The sequence below is a fragment of the Adiantum capillus-veneris genome, chromosome 8 (assembly GCF_014529385.1).
Source record: "Adiantum capillus-veneris isolate H3 chromosome 8, ASM1452938v2, whole genome shotgun sequence".
NCBI lineage: Eukaryota > Viridiplantae > Streptophyta > Polypodiopsida > Polypodiales > Pteridaceae > Adiantum > Adiantum capillus-veneris.
The window spans coordinates 38051923-38072211 of NC_140938.1; the positions used below are offsets into that span (position 1 = coordinate 38051923).

At 40.4% G+C, this 20289-nt stretch overlaps 1 protein-coding gene across 3 annotated transcripts in view; it reads right to left on the minus strand.

Annotated features, from left to right (window-relative positions):
• Nucleotides 1-19483: 19483 nt before the first annotated feature.
• Nucleotides 19484-20289, minus strand: part of LOC147451987 (histone-lysine N-methyltransferase SUVR5-like) — a 40139-nt gene continuing 39333 nt past the window's right edge. For all 3 annotated transcript variants that reach the window (XM_086517834.1, XM_086517836.1, XM_086517835.1), the window contains exon 12: nt 19484-19989. In XM_086517834.1, coding sequence (XP_086373960.1) covers nt 19882-19989 — 108 coding nt within the window. In that variant the 3' untranslated portion in view covers nt 19484-19881. The remainder of the gene's footprint in view (nt 19990-20289) is intronic.

Genomic DNA, 20289 nt, shown 5'->3' on the forward strand with positions numbered 1-20289 from the left:
GCATTTCGGCAAAAGGGTAAGTTCCTTTGAGTACCTAAATTACCCTTCCACCTACTAAGCACCTCTTAGTGAGCTAGCTACCCCACAAATAGCTTTTGAAATCTATAGCAACAACAGTGCAAGAGTGGAAGCTTATTGATAGTGTATAGCGATCTCAACAAGCCTTGTATATAGTTGAATATCTTGAAGGGTACTATTTAAAAAAATAGTCATCCTCTGCTAAAATTGCCGATCAATGAGCATCTTCTTCTTGTTGATAATTTAAGTGATATTGACCATAATTCTCTCTCTTAAAACACTTTGAGCACCCCAAGGGTTGCTTTTCAATCTATCTTTGATATTGCTGCTACTAGTACTATCCTAATACAAGCAATACTAGCCTTTTAAAGGGTCCTTCAGATGAGTTGCACTAGCCCCATAGACTGCATGGAAGAAGTTGCACACGCTAACAAAAAAGTGAGAGGTACCTGGCTACTAAACGCGTCCGTTTCACAAGGGGTGCTTCAACCGCCCTCCAGATTGTTTTTTTGCCTTTATAATATGTGTCTTTTGTTTAGTACTCCATTTGTAGAAGCACTTTTAGTTTTCCAAGGTATAGAGGCTCTTGACACTTGTGACGCTTGTATTGAAGTAGATGAACTTTGTTTTTCCTCCTCGGGGTGTCGATACGGGTGTCGATATCAGCTTCACAACCAGAACATTGATATAGGCATCGATATGTTCGTCACTATGTTGATATATTGATGCATATATTGATGCCTATATCGAGTGTGATTAAGAAGCTGCTTTGCTATAAATGTCGTTATGCATATCGATGCTTGTAGGTTCAAAAATTTGGGGGTGGCAGAACCAAAAGACCGTGCCACCCAATTAACCATTGTAAACAAACCCGAACCTTCGAAGGCATTATCAAATTGATCAATACAAACATAAACTTGAAAACATTGAGATGACATGAAATTGAAGAGAAGTGTGTTACATAAAAGGGATTGCCAATGCCAAATGTAAAAACATTCTCATCTACTGTCAAATGTTGCATACATATATGAATGTGCTAAAGCTAAAAGATATGGTAGCCCATGAGTGCGCCGCAACTATGGGACATGAAACACACTACAATTGGGCCCTTTACATTACATTGGCCCTCAAAGGTGATGGGCCTATGGGAGGGCCAAGCAAGCTTATTACATTACTTTCTCCTATTGAATATAGAGAACTAGCCTATTCATACCTAGACACTAGGTTGTTCTCTAATTGCAACCAATTCTATGATCGACACAGATTGATCTATCTGACATTGACAATTGCTTGCAAAAGTTTACTTGTGGACTTATTTTTTGTGTGACTTAAGAAAAGGAGACTAAATATGAAAAATCTAACCATGGTAGTCTTTACATTTAGATGGTTATGGAGGCTAAAGAAAAAACCAATTTATTTAGTTTTCTTATACAGATATTTCTACCAAAGATTGATTATAGTGAGCTTTTCTTGCAACCAACTTTGGTTACATTCAAAATAAGGTGATTTGTGATCCCTTGATGAAATCCTTGCTAGATATAGCCTTCTTGATGTTGAAATATTCATCTCAGTCGACAGTCGACATATATATTTTAGTTCTTGTTTTGAAAATATTCACATTTTGTTCATATTTGTTTAATCACATATATAGGTGAACACTATTTTTTCAATGGAACACACGACGTATCCTAAAAAGTAGATATCAGTGATTAAATCTTGAGTTACAATCCAACAATAGAGAGTGCTTTTCACTTGTCAACCATATAATAGATAGATAATAATGCACCATAAATAAATACCATTATATAGCTGTCTAAAGAGACCAACTCATTCCATTTTGGTGATCACGGTGGCTATGTTGAATTTCTCTTGACAACGAATCGCTCTTCCAATTGTGTTGTGGAGTTAGTGCGTTTCATGATGTTGAGCACAAGAGAGTGACATGAGAGGAGGACTGCCAGAAGAATTACCACAGTTCAAGATGGGGTATTTGATACTAACTCAAATTATGGATATGATATGGGTATGTCCAGAAGACATCAAACTGCCAGAGATGATAGGTGTTGTGAGTCAACCAAACCTCAAAGAATGGCTTAGAGTCAAGTGTGGGGAATGAAGAAATGATGCAAACAACTATTGATGAAGACTTCCTTCAAAGATGGACTCATTTTTTATCTAAACCTTTTCAAAAATACAAGTATTGTCATTTAGAGTACCGTTGTTCAACAAAATACACTAACTAGAGGCTCTTTCAAAGATATCATGCTCGTTCGCATGAAGATATTCTGACAATACTAGAAGTTGTTAAGGACTGGTGCCAACGAATTCTAATTTAAAATCTTCAACCAAGCAAGAGATGTGACCATTGTCACAAGAGACGTCACACGGTTTCTAATGTTGTGAGGATTGTCCATACTTAGTTCTTCAAAATTTGACGAATATTGAGACACAAGTTCAATGACAACTTGCATGTAGATACCCAGATTTAAATGGAATTTTGCAAATCATTCAAAATCTTAATGTGATTTATTAAATGATTCTAATTTTGAGCAACAATGCTAGAATGATCCAAAGAATTCTCATCAGAAGCTGGAGATGGATGTTCCACACCTGGATGAAGACTAGTCACCTTTGTCATCAGTCATGACTGCTTTTCATGTAAGAGAGTAGTACATTAGTGTAGTAGAGATTTGGATTGGTCCCCAATTCAGTTTTAGATCACCAAGGATGAAATCAATCCAGCATTCTATGCTCCTAAAAAGTATGATGATTCTGAAAGCTTTACCAAAATCACCACACTGGAACAATGTCTTTCCTACGCTATGATGGAGGATGTAATATCTCCACATGTGAGGGTAATTCTTGAGTAGATGGACACTCATTACAGAGGAGTTAATGGTGCTCCAAGAGGAAGGGGATGTACTTGTCACAAAAGGGAGAAGGGTACCGAACCCCTATAGTAGGGAAGATGGGTGTGAAGATGGTTGTGATCAAGGGATACTTGAAGAAGCTTTACTGCCAAAGGTGGACGATTGGATATGAGAACGCTAGGCAATCAGTGTAAAGACCAGTGTCAGGACAAGGGAAAACAATAACAAGTCTAGATGCAAGTTCAAAATCAACTGGATGAAGACATGCAGATTCAAGCAGAATTTCTCGAATCATCAAGAACTCCATATGAGTTTTTTTCAAATTCTGATTCAGGGCAACAACATCAGAATAACCTGAAGTACCATCATTAGAAATTGATGCTGGTGGAATTAAGTGTTCCTCAAATGGATGAAGAGTAGTCATCTTTGCAATCTGATATGATGACTGGTCTTAAATTACAAATGCAAACACATAGCTGATGAGTACTTGGAGTGTTTTCTCATTCAGTTTTCCAGACCAACAAGTTTGATTTTTATTTGGCTCAATGGTTGGATGACATTTTCAAAGGCGTCAGAACGTTGACAACCTGCCTTTCATATTGGATGATAGATGCACCAATTCCTTGAGTGAAGATAGTTTTTTGAGAAAATGGAGGCATTCATTACAGAGGAGGTGATGATAATCTCTAAGGAAGGGAATGCACTTGTCACGAGTAGCACGGATGTGGGAGGGTGCAAAACCAGTGAAGGATGGTAGAGGTGTGTAGTGATAAGGGGATACTAAATGAGACTCATAATTTCGAAGTTGAATGTCAGGACATGATTTTCAGTAAGAACGAAGTTCAACATATTGATATGCAGTTAATCAACACTAGACAAGGTCAACCCAGAAACTTTAGGAGGAGGTCTAGGACATCTAGGGGCACTATCCTACCAAGTATGGTTGCAATCCAACAAGGTACAAAAATCATGATCCATCATGGAAAAGGTCCTGAAAACTGCATTAGAACTATCCAAAAAGGTCGCTCTATGGTCTAGGAATACTCTCCTATGGTCAAAATGACTAAAAACAGTGTGTTAAGCACTCAAATATGAAGATTGACCTAATAGACGCGTAGTCACAAACCACAACAAAACTAACAATGCTTACACTTAAATAAAAGAGCAATGAGTGAGGAACACATTGCAAGTTTTGGAATTGAAAACAGATTACCCAATCGTTAAAAAATTTGATTACAAGCTGGAGCAGCTTCGTAGCTTGAGCGTATGTACAGTAGAGCTCTTTCTCTTCTTAAGATAAGCCTTCTTTCACATTAAAGATATTGACCTTTATACCTAGGACATTCTAAATGGCTAGTGGCCGACTCACATGGACCTTTACAAATATCATTACAAATTAGGGAATTGATCCACTACTTTGGAATCAGGATTTACACAGAGTATTACTACACTAGCTCAGAAAACTAATAGAGTACAAATGTGGTGTCCGGCTACATGTTCAACCAGTTGGACGCCCATTCGGTCTGTCTCGTAACATTCCCCCCTTCCTAAATCATGTCGTCCCTTGACACGACCTTGTGCAGTCTTGTCATAGGGTTGTCTTCAGCTTTGTCTTCAAGGTTCGTCTTCATTGGAAAGTGTGTTGTTGTTGATGGCGCTCCCCCGTTCCTTGAGTGATGCATAGTTGCCGTGTTGTTGATACGTGATTTGAGCTTTGATTGTCGAGGCAGCTTGTCTTCTTGTTTTGTATTCTCCTCTTTGTTGCCAATCTTGGCCGTTGTGAAGATGTATTTGATGTGTTTGAGTTAGAATTGACCCTCTTTGTGGCGTGTATTTTATGATAGATTGCTTTCAAGGTCCACTGTAATTTGAGTTTTCCACAATAGGTAGCCAATGTTGAAGCACTATATGAGCTATGTATGGTTGTTGTGGATAGCTTGCTTGCTTAATTTTTCATTGCTTGTCGTTGTAGGCCAGTTTTTAACTTGCCATTGTTTGATGGAGCATTGTTGTCAACCTTGGAGATAAAAGATTCTCTTCATAAGCATATGGAGACCTATAATTTTTTGCTCCAAATTTGTTCTCGATTAATTTGGGTAGTCATTTCTTTATCGCTGATGTAGAAGGAATACATACAAGAAGTTGATGTGATTCTAGATTAGGGTCTAAAACTTGGATGACCAAAGGAAAAAAACTCGGTGGAAAAAAGTGCCTTTGGTATATGCTCTTATTGGAGTTGAGCAGTTCCACTTGAAGTACCTGTCATGCAAGGTGAGTGCTTGGAAGAAACAAAGAAAGAGTGTCTAATCCGAGTTCCAATTGGAGGACACTCTATATGCATATCAAAAATTTGTCGAACAAAAGCATACAAAGTAAGAGATGGAGTTGATGGGTGCTTCAAGGAACAAATGTAGCACATGTGTCATCAAAGGACGTCGCAATAGCTTCCATGTTTTTGAGAATTGTTTTCAATGTAGAAGCTTCTCCATTCATACCTCACTGTGCTGAGTGCGTGAGTCTCTTTTGGACTTCCTCCTTCACTAACCACTATACTACAACGACTTCGACTCTTATGCTCACCTATACCAGCATGAGCGACACAACATTGATAGACCACTTTCGGCATGTACAAAGTAGCGTGTATATGCAAGGTCATATGTACAAAAAGGATGTAAATACATGCATTTGCAGCTTTGCAAAGTGTTTTCAAGTTTTTTTAAAACATGCACCGTGTATAACTTGTGAATAGCCAGGTTTGCGTGCCAGCAGTCAAGCACACGTACGTGCATGGATAGGATATCGGGGCCTTGGATATGGTTCTTGGTGGCCTCTTTTGGCTCTAGAGAATGTATTTAATCTTTCTATAATGTAAATAATGCAAGCGACAAGTGTGGACACTCTCATCCCACCTGAGAAGTTTGGCGCATGTAGTAACTGTCTATTTACGATGCCTGATCTGCGGTGATGCGTGCACCACCCTAGCAGTGGTCAAAAATGGAATGTGGGGATGTGGAAAAGTGATTTGGATATCAAGGATAAAGTGTGCAAAATTTGGTGAATTTTTGGAGTCCGTTTGGGATTTTTCCCGCGAAAAATGCCCGTCATGGGTCAAAATTGGCCAAAACTGGGCCAAAAAAGGTCAAAAATGGTCAAAAAAGTGTGAAAAGGCTTCAAATTGCCACATCACTCACGGTGCCGTGATGTTCCAGGTTGAGCAATATCAACACTTTTACCTCTCTGTGTGTGGGAGAAAGCAGGGTTCCTACAGGTGGTCTACTACAGTTCCGTCGTGTTTGTGTCCTGTTTTCGAGTGTGTGGAGGAGTGAATGAGAGCTTTCTCTCTTCAATTTTGCACTAGGGAGAGTCTATGGAAGTTTTGAGGTTTCCATAGATGTGTGTGTGCAAGAAATTGAGAGAAGGAGGTGCAGCTTTCTGCAAGACTATGTGACCCTGTATCGGGTGCCATTAGGGTTGGCGCTACTCCAACAAGTCCAACATAGAGCAATTTGGTGAAGGCTTTGCAGCGGTTTGAGAGAGGACTTCTGTGGCTGGAGTTTTTGAATTTTTGATGGTTTTTCTTGTATATTTTGGTCACCATCAAGTGTGATTTCAAGTGTTGATCAACTCGACTCACCTTTGTAGTGTTTGCGGGCAAGCAAGGGCTTGTAAGTCGAGGCGTTTGGAGTTTGAATTGAGCTTGTGGGTAGTATTGTGATTGAGCTCTTGAGTGGTGGTGTGTGGTTTGGAATTTAAGTAAATTCCTTGTGTGGTGTTGAGTTGTCTGGGTGTGTGAGTGTGCGCACGGCGTCTTTTGCTCCATCATCCTTTGGCGATCCCGCTAGGGAGCGGACATTTTCCGGTTGAGCACCCAGGTGAAGCAGTTTTCCTGTTAAGTTCGAGCATCATTGAAGAAAATTGGTGGTTTGGTTGAGGTGAAAGAATTCAACTTTTGTGGAGTTACTCACGCAAGAGAGAAGCGACTTCAAAGGGATGGCGTAGAGTCGGCCAGTGTTCACAAGGAAGGAGGATGTGAAGGACTAGATTGCGGACTTCGAGTGGCTTACACTTGGTATGCATATTGTGAATGATGAAGCAAAGCTTCATGTATTTCCTCTTGCACTCAAAGGAGAAGCTCGCGAGTGGTTTGAAGATTTAGAGGAAGACAAAAAGAAAACATGGGAGCAGGTGAAGCAGGCAACTTTTGATAGGTTTGGAAAGAAGCTAACCGCAACAGAAGCAACGACAAAATTGAGAGGTTTGCAGCAAGATGTTCATGCTAACTTTAAAGAGTTTTTACAACACTTCAAAGGACTTTGGGTGCAATTAGAGGTGGCATCCAAAGTACCTCCAGGGGATTTCTTCAAAGTGTGTCAATTTATGGATTGTCTACATCCAAGTGTAAGGGAGAAGGTCGATTAAGAGGAGCTTGCTACATTTGAAAGAGTTGTGGAAATTGCCAAGGCCAAGAGCAAGAAGATAAAGAGAAGGTGGGAGCAAGGCATGACACATGCTGAGCCAGTTGTCGTGCAACCAATGGTCCGTGTGGTAGCGGATGATAGAGTGGAGTGAGTGGTTCAAGGTCCGGATCCCGTTACGACCCAGGTTTTGCATGATCTTGCTGGTCAGTTGTTGCAAGAATTAAAGATTAACATAATGAATAGAAACCAAAGCGAAGAGCGGCCAGCTGGGAGAGGTAGGGGATGAAGGCTACAAGGCAGATGCTACAATTGTGACGAAGAGTGTCACTATGCCCTGGATTGTCTTGAACCACCAAGAGAGAGAGGAGGGATATACCCCTTATATGGACGTGGTTGAGGGAGAATAGAAGAAAATCATCAAGAGCGGGCGCTAGAGGCACCACCTTCGCAACAACAACCACAACCGTTGCCTGGAAATGGAGAAGATAGAGCTATCAACATCATTACCCTTGAGCATCAAGATGTGGATGTTTTAGCCAATAAGAGAGCTAAGCATAATAGGGATAAAGATACAGAAGAAGAGAGGGAAACAAGAGAAAGGAAAGGAAAGGCTAAGGTAGAAGATAAACCAAACAGTAGCAAGAGGCGACGAAGAAGGAAAATAGGTCCAAAAGACTACCCCCTTGGCCAAGGTGTTGAAGACTATGATATTGTCGACGACATACGAAATCAAAAGGCAAATTGGTGGCTTTAAATGCTAAATTGAGGAGGCAGTGGACCAAGTGTGTGAGTATGCGGCTTCCTTCCAAAAAGGAAAAGCATCAAAGCATGGTGTCTTCCTTGAGGGTTGGTCACCCGGTGGATATGGTGCCAATAATTGAAGCTATGTTGGGAAAGAAGACAGAAGTGCAAGCGTATGTGGATGGTGGTGCCCAGGTGTGTGTCATGACCGAGGCTATCATGAGGGAAGCAGGTGTCAAGATGTCAGTGAATGCTTTGATCCGTATGAGGATGGCCAACCACAAAAAGGCAAGGTGTCTTGGGATAGTGAAAATGTGAATATAAAAGTCTTGGGAATTGAGTGCTTGGTTGATTGCTACGTAATGCAAGTGGGTGAGAATGCTTATCCGATCATTTTAGGGAGTCCATGGCTTATAACCCTTGGTGCTAAGCAGGATTCGGGAACGAGCTTGATCACCATCCCCAAACAAGAGAAACGAAGGACCATTGTCTACAACATGAAGACACACGAGAGCCGTACACAACCCCTATTGGAGATGCAAGATACAGATTCGACCAAAACTACGTCATACAATAGTGATGCTTCATCTACGTCATCAGAAGAAATTGTAGAGGAAGGCTTGATGCAGTTATGTCCTGATCTATTTGGGATAAGTGTTGAAAAGGAAGCATCAATGCATGATGTGAAGGTCAAGGAGGAGAAGGATAGTCCAAAAGCAATTGTAGAGCCTGCCAAAGTGAATGTAAAGAGCATGCTAGGAGAGGACTTGACTAAAAAAGAAAAGAAGGAGTATGAAGACATGTTTATAGAGTTTCAAAATCTTTCGCCACTAAATATACAGCTAAAGGGGTCGAGCATAGAATCAATATAAAAGAAGGTGCCAAGCCAAAGGTTCAAAAGCTTAGGAGGCTGGGGGTCATTTGAATGAGAGGGCACTTTGTGTGAAGAGGTGATGAAGCTTTTGGAGGTAGATTTCATCTTTAGAGTGGAGGAATCTGAATGTTCCTTGTTATTGTGTCCAAGAAGAACAGAAGATTTAGGATATGTGTTGATTTCAAACCTTTGAATGCTGCCACAAAAAGGAATCATTATCCACTACTCTTCCTAGATGAAATCCTCAATCAGGTTGCAGGTTAGGAACGTTACTCAATCATGGATGGATTTTTTGGCTACTTTTAGATCTTGATAGCAATTGAAGATCGATTGAAGACGACCTTCATTACTCCTTGGGGTTGTTTTTCCTACAAAAGAATGCCTTTTGGGCTAGTTAATGCATATGCTACCTTTCAAGGATGGATGAATAGAGTGTTTGGTCCTTACTTGGGTAAGTTAATTTGAGTTGTCATGGATGAGATTGGATGTTATAGCTCCAAGGTTACACATTTGGAGAAGCTGAGGTTAAGTTTTGAAAGGCTTCAATGAGAGGGTGGGCAACTCAACCCAAATAAGTGTAAGTTTGCTCATGCTAGAGTCCATTAGCTAAGACATGTGGTTTTCCAAAATGGAATAGAAGCTGACCCAGAGAAAGTTAAGCTTAATTGCTTATGGATCCGCCCAGCAACACAAAGGATTTGGCATCATTTGTGCATAAGCTCAATTCCTGTCACGTTTTTTATGGATGCTATGTCAATATGTGTATCCTCTCTAGAAATTGAGTCAAAGAGTTCAAGGGTTTGAGTGGAATGAAGACATGCAACAGGCTTTTGATGGTATCAAGGAGGTATTGTGTGCTCTACCAACAGTGAGTCCTCCTGACTTTCATTGATTTTCTATGTATCCATTAGTGTGGGGTTAGTAGCTTTTGGGTCCGTGCTCTTACAAAAGCAGGGAAGGAACTTCAAGCCAGTTTATTTTGAGAGCAAGATGAAGAATGTAAGTGAGTTCTCTTACAAAGAAGATGAAGCATGTAAGCGAGTTCTCTTACAAAGAAATGGAACAGTGGGTATTCGCCTTGGATCTTGCTTGTTGTAGGTTTAAAACCTATCTGTTGCCCCAAAAGTTCTATGTGCTTACCACATTAAACCTGTTTTCGGATGTAGTACAACATTTAAACCTAGCAAGCACATCTTAAAGTGGGTTTGGGAGCTTCAAGATTATGAGTTTGAGTTTAAAGTGGATCATTCTGCTAAAGCTCACTTGGCAGACATAGTGGTACACAACGGAGGCGAGCTTCCATCTTACACGAGGGTTGACAAGGATGATCATGAAGAGGAAGTAGATATTATAGATACATATCCAATGATATTTGATGGTGCATATAGGAAAGTTCTTCAAAAGGCAAGTGGTGGGGTAGTCATTAATAACCCAAAAGGCGATGTAATCTTTCTAGAGCTTACGATCTTGATGAAGTTGAAAGCAGCAATGAGGCCAAGGATCTCACGCTTTTCCTTGGGTTGAAGCAGTGTGTTGAGTTTGGATTGAAGAGGGTCATTGCAAAAGGGGATGCGTTGCTAGTCATGAATCAGTTGCTTGGTTTGTGGAATGTTAAGAAAGACAATTTGAAGAAGTGGTTCTATGGAATCAAGAAGCTTTTGCATGATTTTGAGAAGATACAATTTAAGCATATTCCTCGTGAGAAAAAATAAAGAAGCTAATGAGTTGGCTAGGGACAAGTTGGATGCCTTGGTATCTCCTTTAAAGGTCAAGGAAGCCTTGTATGCAGGAAGGGAATCATTGCAAGATGTAGAAGTATTTCTTAGTAAGGGGCAATGTACAGAGGGCATGTCAAAGGTTTGACATAAGAGAATATTTGCAAAAGAAAGAAACTACACATTGGTAAGTGAGGATCTCATGCTTTATGGCAAGGATAGCATTTTGAGAAAAGTGTCGTACAAAGAAGAAATAGGCTTGATTTTGGAGCACTACCATGAAGAAACAGGTCATCAAGGCAAGGATCAGGTTGTCTTTTGTATTTTGAGAGCAGGTTATTGTTGGCCCTCTATGATGAGAGATGCTTAATTTTGGTGCAAGTCATGCCATGAATGTCAAGTGTTTGCAAATCGAAAGCTTTTAGGTGAGCCTCAAAAAGTTATAATATCTTTTGATGCATTTGCAAAATGGGGAGTGAATGTTGTAGGTCCAATGCCAAGGACCAACAATGGCAAAAGGTATATCCTTGTGGCTGTGGACTATTTGACAAATGGGTGGAGGCAAGAGCGGTAAAAGATGTAACGCAAGAAGAGTGGCCTCTTTTTTGTATGAACAGGTGTATTGTAGGTTTGGATCTCCTATGGTTATCATTTCTGATTGTGGACAAGGGTTTAGGGGAAAACTTGTTGCTGCTCTCATGGAGAAATTGAAAATTCAGCATAGGCATTCTTCTCCTTACTACCCACAATGCAATGGGTTGGTTGAAAACTTCAACGGTCAAATTGTGAAGATGCTATCAAAGTATGCTAGAGGGCATCCTAAAAAGTGGGACTTGGACTTGGAAAAGCTTTTGTGGGCTTATAGAAATGCGTATAGAGTGTCAACACAGTTTATTCCATATGAGCTTGTTTATGGAAAAGAGGCTCTTATGCCCATCCAAGTGTAGTTGGATGCCTTGAAGTTGTTGTGCAGAATGCAAGGTGCACGTAATGACAAATTGCAAGAGAGAATTCTTTCTCTAGAGTTGTTGCAAATGGATAGAGAAAAAGGCAGTGATTATTATCTTCAACAAGCAGAGACAAGGATGGAGAAAATGAATAAGAGGCTGTTAGAGAAAGAGATTAAAGAGGGAGATCTGGTGATGAAGTATGACTCTCGCTTGGATTTAACTTTTCAAAAGAAGTTGAGGGACAAATGGTTGGGTCCATACAAAGTAAAGCATGTATTTTCTAATGGCACATATGAGTTAAAAAAAAACTGTCAGGGGAAAGTTTGTGATATAGAATAAATGGTTATAGATTGAAGAAATATTTTGCAAGGGATGTGGTTTCAGATACGAATAGTCTCTTGGTTGAGCATAAATGCTCTACCTAGAGGGTGGGCAATGATGATAAACCGCTTTTAGTGTGTACAAAGTAGCATGTATATGCATGGTCATATGTACAAAAAGACGTTAATACATGCATTTGGGGATTTTCAAAGTGGTTTCAAGTTTTAAAAAAAGATGCAGCGTGTACACATTGTGAATAGCCAGGTTTGCGTGCCAGCCAGTCAGGCACACGTACATGCCTGGATAGGGTATTGGGGCCTTGGACATGGTTCTTGGTGGCCTCTTTTGTCTCTAGAGAATGTGTATGAGATTTCTAGAATATAAGTAATGAAAGTGACAAGCACGGACACTCTCTCCCACCCCAAAAGTTTGGCGCATGTAGTAACTGTCTATTTACGGTGCCTGATCTGCGGTGACGCTTGCAGCGCCCTAGAAGTGGTCAAAAATGGCATGAGGGGATGTGGAAAAGTGATTTGGGTATCAAGGATCAAGAGTACAAAATTTGGTGAATTTTGGAGTCCGTTTGGGGTTTTTCGCGCAAAAAATGCCCTGGGGGTCAAAATTGGCCAAAACTGGGTCAAAAAAGGTCAAAAAATTGTCAAAAAAGGTGTGAAGAGGGTTCAAATTGCGACATCACTCACGGTTCCGTGATGTTCCATGCTGAGGGAGAACTTTTAAAGAGCAATATCAACACTTTCACCTCTCTATGTGTGGGAGAAAGTAGGGTTCCTACAGGTGGTCTACTTTAGTCCCGTCGCATTCGCGTCCTGTTTTTGAGTGTATGGAGGAATGAATGAGAGCTTTCTCTCTTAAATTTTGTACTTGGGAGAGTCTATGGAATTTCTGAGGTTTCCATGGATGTGTGTGTGCAAGGAATTGAGGGAAGGAGGTGCGGCTTTCTGCAAGACTATGTGACCATGTATCGGTGCCACTGGGGTTGGCGCTACTCCAAAGAGTCCAACATGCTGGAGTTTGGTGAAGTCTTTGCAATGGTTTGAGAGAGGCCTTTTGTGTCTTGAGTTTTTGATTTTTTGATGGTTTTTCTTGTATATTTTGATCACCATCAAGTGTGATTTCAAGTGTTGATCAACTCGACTCACCTTGTAGTGTCTGTGGGCAGGCAAGGGCTTGTAAGTTGACGTGTTTGGAGTTTGAATTGAGCTTGTGGGTAGTATTACTATTGATCTCTTGAGTGGTGGTGTGTGTGGTTTGAAATTTAAGTAAATTCCTTGTGTGGTGTTGAGTTGTCTGGGTGTGCACACGGCATCTTTTGCTCCATCAACGTAATTATGCTCAACTCTTCTAGCTTGAGCAATACCTAGAATAGCTAAGATGCTTAGATCACAGAGAATATTACATGAAGCTTTGGGACTACCCATCACTCATTTAGTGGCTTAGCTGCCCGACTCTGACTTTTATGCCATGTTATTGAATGGCGACTTGGACTTACCTGTTCAAAGCCAGAAACCTAGTTCCATAAGTTTTGGAATTTTAGGCCTCTTCCATTGTGTTGGTCATTGAATGCCACCATTTTGTCGAGTAGGTTGGCATATTTTGGCTCCTCATGACTTGATTGTGGTATATTCACACTTCTTTGTGAAACAAGTCCTTCAGCTCTTGTAGGGATTGATGTAGCCTTTACTTTATCTTGCATGAGAAGCGATTGAATCTGTGTGGTTTGTTTGTGTTGAGTTTCCACAATCAATTTTGAAACCCACCTTGTCTTTGGTCCTTGTGTGGTCGTCTTTTGTATTTTCTTCTTTTTCTCGATGACTTGATGGACACTAGGCTTTGATATCCATAATTGATTGTTTCCATTATAGAAGCCCTGATTTTGTAGTTGCTGACAAGGTATCCATCTGTAGATTGTAGCAGCCTTGATTGCAATTGTCTTTTGTTGGCTTTTGGTTGTTATTGCTAGAAGCTTGTGCTGCATGATTTCTTTGGGTTGTTCCAGATTGAGCTAAAATTTTTGGTAAGCATATTTGTGTGCTTCATGTATCCAAACTGGGTCTTTGAGTTGGATGTGCTCTTTGGATACTAGCACTTGATTGATTCTCTTCGGCTTCTTCTGTATGCTTTTTTGTTATGGAAACTTTGGTTGATAGAATATTTGCTTTGGTCTCCATTGCATTGTTGATGGTGTAGCTCTTGATGTAGAGGCTACAGGGGGAAGTTTCATGGAGGCTCGTTGAAGGTAAAGTTGTCTTGCGAGGTTGATATACTTCAAATTTTACCTTAGCTTTACCTTTTTTTGTTATGCTTAGTTGCTCCTTTTTTGCATTGACTTGAGATGCTTTTGGGGCTTTTGATGGTGTTGTTGTTGAAGATTTTCCTTGTGGTTGAAAGAAGATGTTCCTCCAGATTTCTGTCAAGATCAGACTCTAAGATCAGACTCTCTTTGATATGATGGGAGTCGATTATGTGAAAAGTATCTTTATATTCTCCGGTACTCAAATTGAGTATGGCTTTTGCCATGCCAAAGCTAGGAATCAGAATTTTTGAACTTGTGTACACTATCTCCTTTAGCTCGGTGATTGGCGGCCTTCCCATCATTATCCACATATCATAAGACATTAGATTATTTGCTTCTTTTGGATCTACCACAGTTGAACATGTGATTTTGAGTCCCATTTCTCTACATATGCGGAATTTGATCGTCGTAGGAGACAGTTGATCTTCTTTCTTATCCCTGTTCTTGTCCTGATCTTGTGTTTGTTGAGCATTCAATGATTGTGCTCTTTCTGGAATCGGCTTCTTTGAAACAACTTTTATTGACTCTTCAGGTATGTCAATGATGATATATTTGCATGGTTGCTCTGCTTCCTTCGTTTGCACTTTGGCACCGTGCTCCATGATGTAGCTATCTGTTTCACCTTTTCTTCTTTCATACTCACAAACTTTGTTAGCTTCCTTCAACACCATTATTGTAAATAAGGGAATTATATCATAGACATCTTCATTAAAAAAATTGGTATTGGTTGCCTCATTTACACAAACATCAAGGGTTGCCAGTATTTGATCCCATCCAAAGGGTTCAAACAAATCCTTCCTTAATGTAAGCTTCATCTTCTACTGAACGCTCAAGGATGAAATCTTCCTTTCTAAGACTCTCGCATCCACATGCTTTGCACATCCAAATATGCACTTTGCTTTGCAACCAACAGGCACCTTGTTTTCCTCTTCAGTTGTGGAGTGATTTATGATCTATCAAAGACCTTCGGATGCCCTCCAGAAAGCAAGGGTGAAGTCACAAACGATAGAGCATGCATCGGACTTGCATTGGAGGCAAGGGAGCTCAACCTTTACAACATACTTTCAAAGCAAAAGGGGGAGCTTATGGATTATTTTTGGTGCTTCCTACACTTTGGTAGCCTAGCAACCCTCAAACTCTCTCTCTCTCTCTCTCTCTCTCTCTCTCTCAAGTTGCTACTGTGGGCTAGCTCCATAGCATTAACCATCAAAATTTCTCGACTATTCCATTTTTTGAACACATGCATACACACACACACACACTCTAGGTGGAAGCTTCTCACCCTTTAGTCTATCTTCCAACACCGACATATACACACAGTGATAGTCTACCTCTAGGTTCTATCATCCCTCTTATGCTATGTCTCCCTCTACACAAAAGCATTCTCTCTCTCTCTCTCTCTCTCTCTCTCTCTCTCTCTCTCTCACACACACACACACACACACACACACAAAAGCATTCTCTCTCTCTCTCTCTCTCTCACACACACACACACACACACACACACACATGTACATATATACATACATATATGTATACATAATTATATATACACACACACACACACATCTATATATATATATATACACACACACACACACACACACACACACACACACATCTATATGTGTGTGTGTGTGTGTATATGTGTGTGTATATATATATATGTATATTTGTATCTATATCTATGTGTGTGTGTGTGTGTGTGTGTGTGTGTGTGTGTGTAATTATGTATACATATATGTATGTATATATGTACATGTGTGTGTGTGTATTGCACATTTGCACATGCGTGTGTGCGTGCATGCAACCATTGCTCTACCAAAAATTGTGTTTTTCCTCTCTTAATATTAACAAAGCTGCTTATTTGGACTCTAACTATGCTACCATAACTTTGAACTTAAGGGTCCAATAGAGCTATAACCAACAAAAACGAGGCTTTGTGAGCCTTTTCTAGAACCTTTCATTAGTAAGGGAGATGATCCAAAGCCTACTATAATAATGTCATAGACCATTTTGGTCGTGTTGGTTACCAAAACATATATGACAAATTTCTTACTGTGGTCACTATTTTTTGCCACAATCTTGCTTAAATATTTGTTTGAAGTCACCAATTATACTATAGCTCTCGTTGCTCCCTCACCGTATACCTTAGTTTGCATTATATTGTTTCACTTTTTCTATTGCATTCCGACATCTTAACTCCAATTATAGATTCTTGTGATCAACATCTCTTTGCTCATCAATTGTTTGCTATTATTTGCATGCTAAAGGCCTTAGTATCCATATGGGTGAAGGTCGTTCAATTCTAATTGTTAAACATATGTCCCTCAAGAGCGCTTTAGAGGTCTTGAAGAAAAAGAAATCGGGTCCTTTTGAATGCTATTTCCCAAAGCTGTGTTCATTTTTTTGGCGTGCTAAAACAGGCTTCAAAGATCAAAGGGTTAAAGGGTGTATTCATAGGAGTTTGATCACGGATGTAAAGTATTGATTTAATATATTTTTTACATTTCGATTTTGAAAGTGTCTTTTCATTTAAAGATTTCACAAAGATTCATTTCATTAAATTGTTTTATTATTTTCTATGCTTATTCAATCTATCTTTTTTTATGAAGGCATTAAGATATTCTTTTGTTTTAGTTTTTTCATGCATTTTTAATTTTATTATTTTTATTTTATTTTGTGTTCAAATGATAATGCGCAATGTGCACCTTTCACCTTATTGTTTAACCATTCGAGATTATGTATGTATATTGTGTGTTTTTCTTTTGTTATGTTTTCAAATGAAAATGTGCGATGTGCACCTTTCACCTTATTATTTATTGGGGCCTTTCCTAATATATAAACCATTTGTGATTATGTATAATGGATAATATAGTTTTGGCACTCATTTAAACTTACTCTCCATAAATCCCATCCCCCCTTTAACTTAGCGGGCCTATTCATAAGCTCAAGGGTTGCAAGGCAACAAATCAGGCACGTCGATCTGCTATACATTCCTTGTGAGAAAATTGCATGCATTTGATGGATTGTTGACAACTCAGCATTCGTAATCTCCAAGAATTTATCCAATCAACTTCTCCCAAATCAGCCCACGGAATGTCATCACAAATTGCCAATGATTGTACCACACCTCAACATGGAAAATATTTTCTATTCATTTCCAATGATTGTGCGCCCTATCAACACCCATAATAAATCCATCGATCTCGTGCAATTTTGAATCACTATCTCTACCAACCAAATCAGCAAGCAAAATTCTCTCTACCCTAGCACATGTCTTGCTGCATGCAACCGGTTCTACTCGTCTGCTATAGCCTGTTGCAAGCTGTACCCGGTTCCTCATAGCACCCATCATGGTGTTGGCTCCCCTCCCCCATACCGTCAAGGTCTGGGGTCGGAGGGCTGAGAATCCTGGCCCTCCATCTGCAATCGATTACTAACCGTAATTTGAGCATGGGCTGTCCGATGTACGACACATCAGCAGCTGGAAAACCTGGACGTATTGTACCCAGTCACTGAATAGCTACGCGCTCAATTAGCACAGAGAATGAAGAAGAGCCAGTCCCACTACGCTCATCCAATGCCAAAGAGCCACCTCAGCACACATAATGTATGGGCTGCAGTCTTGCATAGTGCGCACACAATATGTGATTTGGGCTGCAGTCTTGCACAGTGCACACGCCGATTGCTTGAACTTGGTCATTGCTGGACTACTGCACCTCTTCTCTCAGCAAGCAGTGTTGGGCCCCCTCCCCCGGACCCTTGACGGCCGGGAATGGTCACTTAGTGACCATTCCCTGCAATACTGCTCCCGCCAATGGCTCCCCGCCTCCGCGGGTCGCCATGCGATCGCAGTATTACAAGGAATAGTCACCATGCAGCCACAATATTTACAAACCCCCACCTCCTTTTCCCTTTTTTTGAATTAAGGAAAAGGATGTGAGTAGGCTTTCTATGTATTTCAAAATCCACTAGCCTACACATTACCCATGGACTCAGACATAAACTATAAGGAAATTGTTTTGCATTCTAGTACATTGATCCTCACATCGAGTTTTCCAACTTGCTTACATGTATGTAAGTAATGCTCGCATTAGACAAAGAAAAGTGAAGCCAATTAAAGAAACAAGATTGTAAATACTATCTAAATAAGGAATATAATATAAGATAACGGGCTTAAATAATGGCTTACTTATTATGGATCACACACAAGACGTTTTGGATAAATTCTCACAATAATTCCCACATTGTAACTTACCTCAACATCATGAGCTTATGTGAGGGAGGCACCGCATACCTAGCTAGGTATGCAGTGCCTCTCGAGCATAAGCTCATGATGTTATGCATTGTATGAAAAACACTGAAAAAGCATCCTACATGATAAAATTTCTAAATCTTCTTGTGACAAGCATGGCATGATATATATGAAAGCACCTCCTTCCTCCGTGGATCCAGTTCCTTCTTGAATAACATGTCTTGAGTTCAAGACTTGTCGGATATATCTTTTGAAGTCTCTTATGATTGTTGCTACGACGTTTAAAGCTTCTCCCTCTCTCTCTCTCTCTCTCTCTCTCTCTCTCTCTCTCTCACACACAGACACACACACATTCACACATGGACAAAGCCCAAAAAGACAGTAGTATGACAAAAAGGCCATGTAAATCTTTAAGTCTCTAGATTCCTCGTCAAGTACGCAACATTCCAAGCTCTTTGAGGATCAACTCACAATCTTCTTAGCTTTTTCACACCAAGCACACACTATTATGCACCCTCCCCTGATTACGAGACTTTTTGCAAATCATGGGCACAAATATGGCATCCAATCTGGCGGAATCTGGCCCCCCTTGCAGTGTCCTTTCCCTGAGAAAAATGCTCCCGTGCATGGCTCCGCCGGTCGCCATGGCAGGGTCACCTTTTTCTGAGGAAAGGACACTGTCCTTTCCCTAGCCCATAACTTCACAGTAGGCTTGCTATTGCTTACTTGTCAGAAGACCTAGGCATTTTGAATGAAAAAAATTTTGAGCCTGGGATGTGTTGATGAGGTATCAACAATGGTAAACGATACCAGTTTTGAAGAGGTCTTGGAAAGAAGAATGACAAAAGTAAAGCTGTCAAGAAAGTGCCTGTATTTTGATTGCACATTCACTTGATCATTTGAAGAAAGGCCTAGCCTTGTTGCAAAATGTGGCAACAGCGATAATCACCTAAATATCAAGCAAGGGCCTATTTGGCAAGAAGCTTGCATGCAATTGATGAAAATATGAGAAACAGGTGATCAAACCTTTATAATGAGATGATACAAATGACTATTAGTGATGTGTCGAAGCATCAAACAGAAAACACATCGTGGTGGCAACAAAAAAGAAAGACGTCAATAGGCCGGCTGCGACACCAGCGTGGTTGTAAATCATCCTCAAAAGCCCACATAGACAGCAACATGTGTTCCCGACGATTGCTTCAGCCTGACAAGGTAGGTATGAGAAGGCAGTCCCGGGTTCTCCGTCGCGCGTAATGATTGATCTTTCGAGCAAATGTTTCTGGGTTGCTGCTTTCCAGTCCCTTTCCCTCCTCCCCCCAAAAAAAGAAAAGCCTCTTCATGTCCATGCGCCCTTTGTATACAAAATCCTCCTGGCTTCCAAGACTGAGAAGACTCGGTCTTAGTATAGCCTTCCTCTGCATTCAATTGCGCCGCAGTGGCAGGGACAGCCTTTCCCAGGTAGCAGTTTGTATCGATAATCATATGCTAGCTCCTCTCCAATGTTGATCTGATAACACAATTCAAACAAAAACCTTTTGAGTATGCATCTATATATATGCAGAACAATCCCAAGGCATCGACTTTAAGTCAAGGCCCCAAAACTCTAGAGAGGGAATGTATAAAATGAACAGGTTGTGCTTCAATGCACTGCTTTAACAAACTGAATGGTCTCTTTATCATAAAGCATCTCCATGTGTTCTCCTTGTGTACGCTATGCATATGACCTCACTCATATTCAATCTCTGTTTCCAAAACTGAACTCGTCAACAGATATGGACTCCAGAACAAGTAAAGAATAAGACCTCAT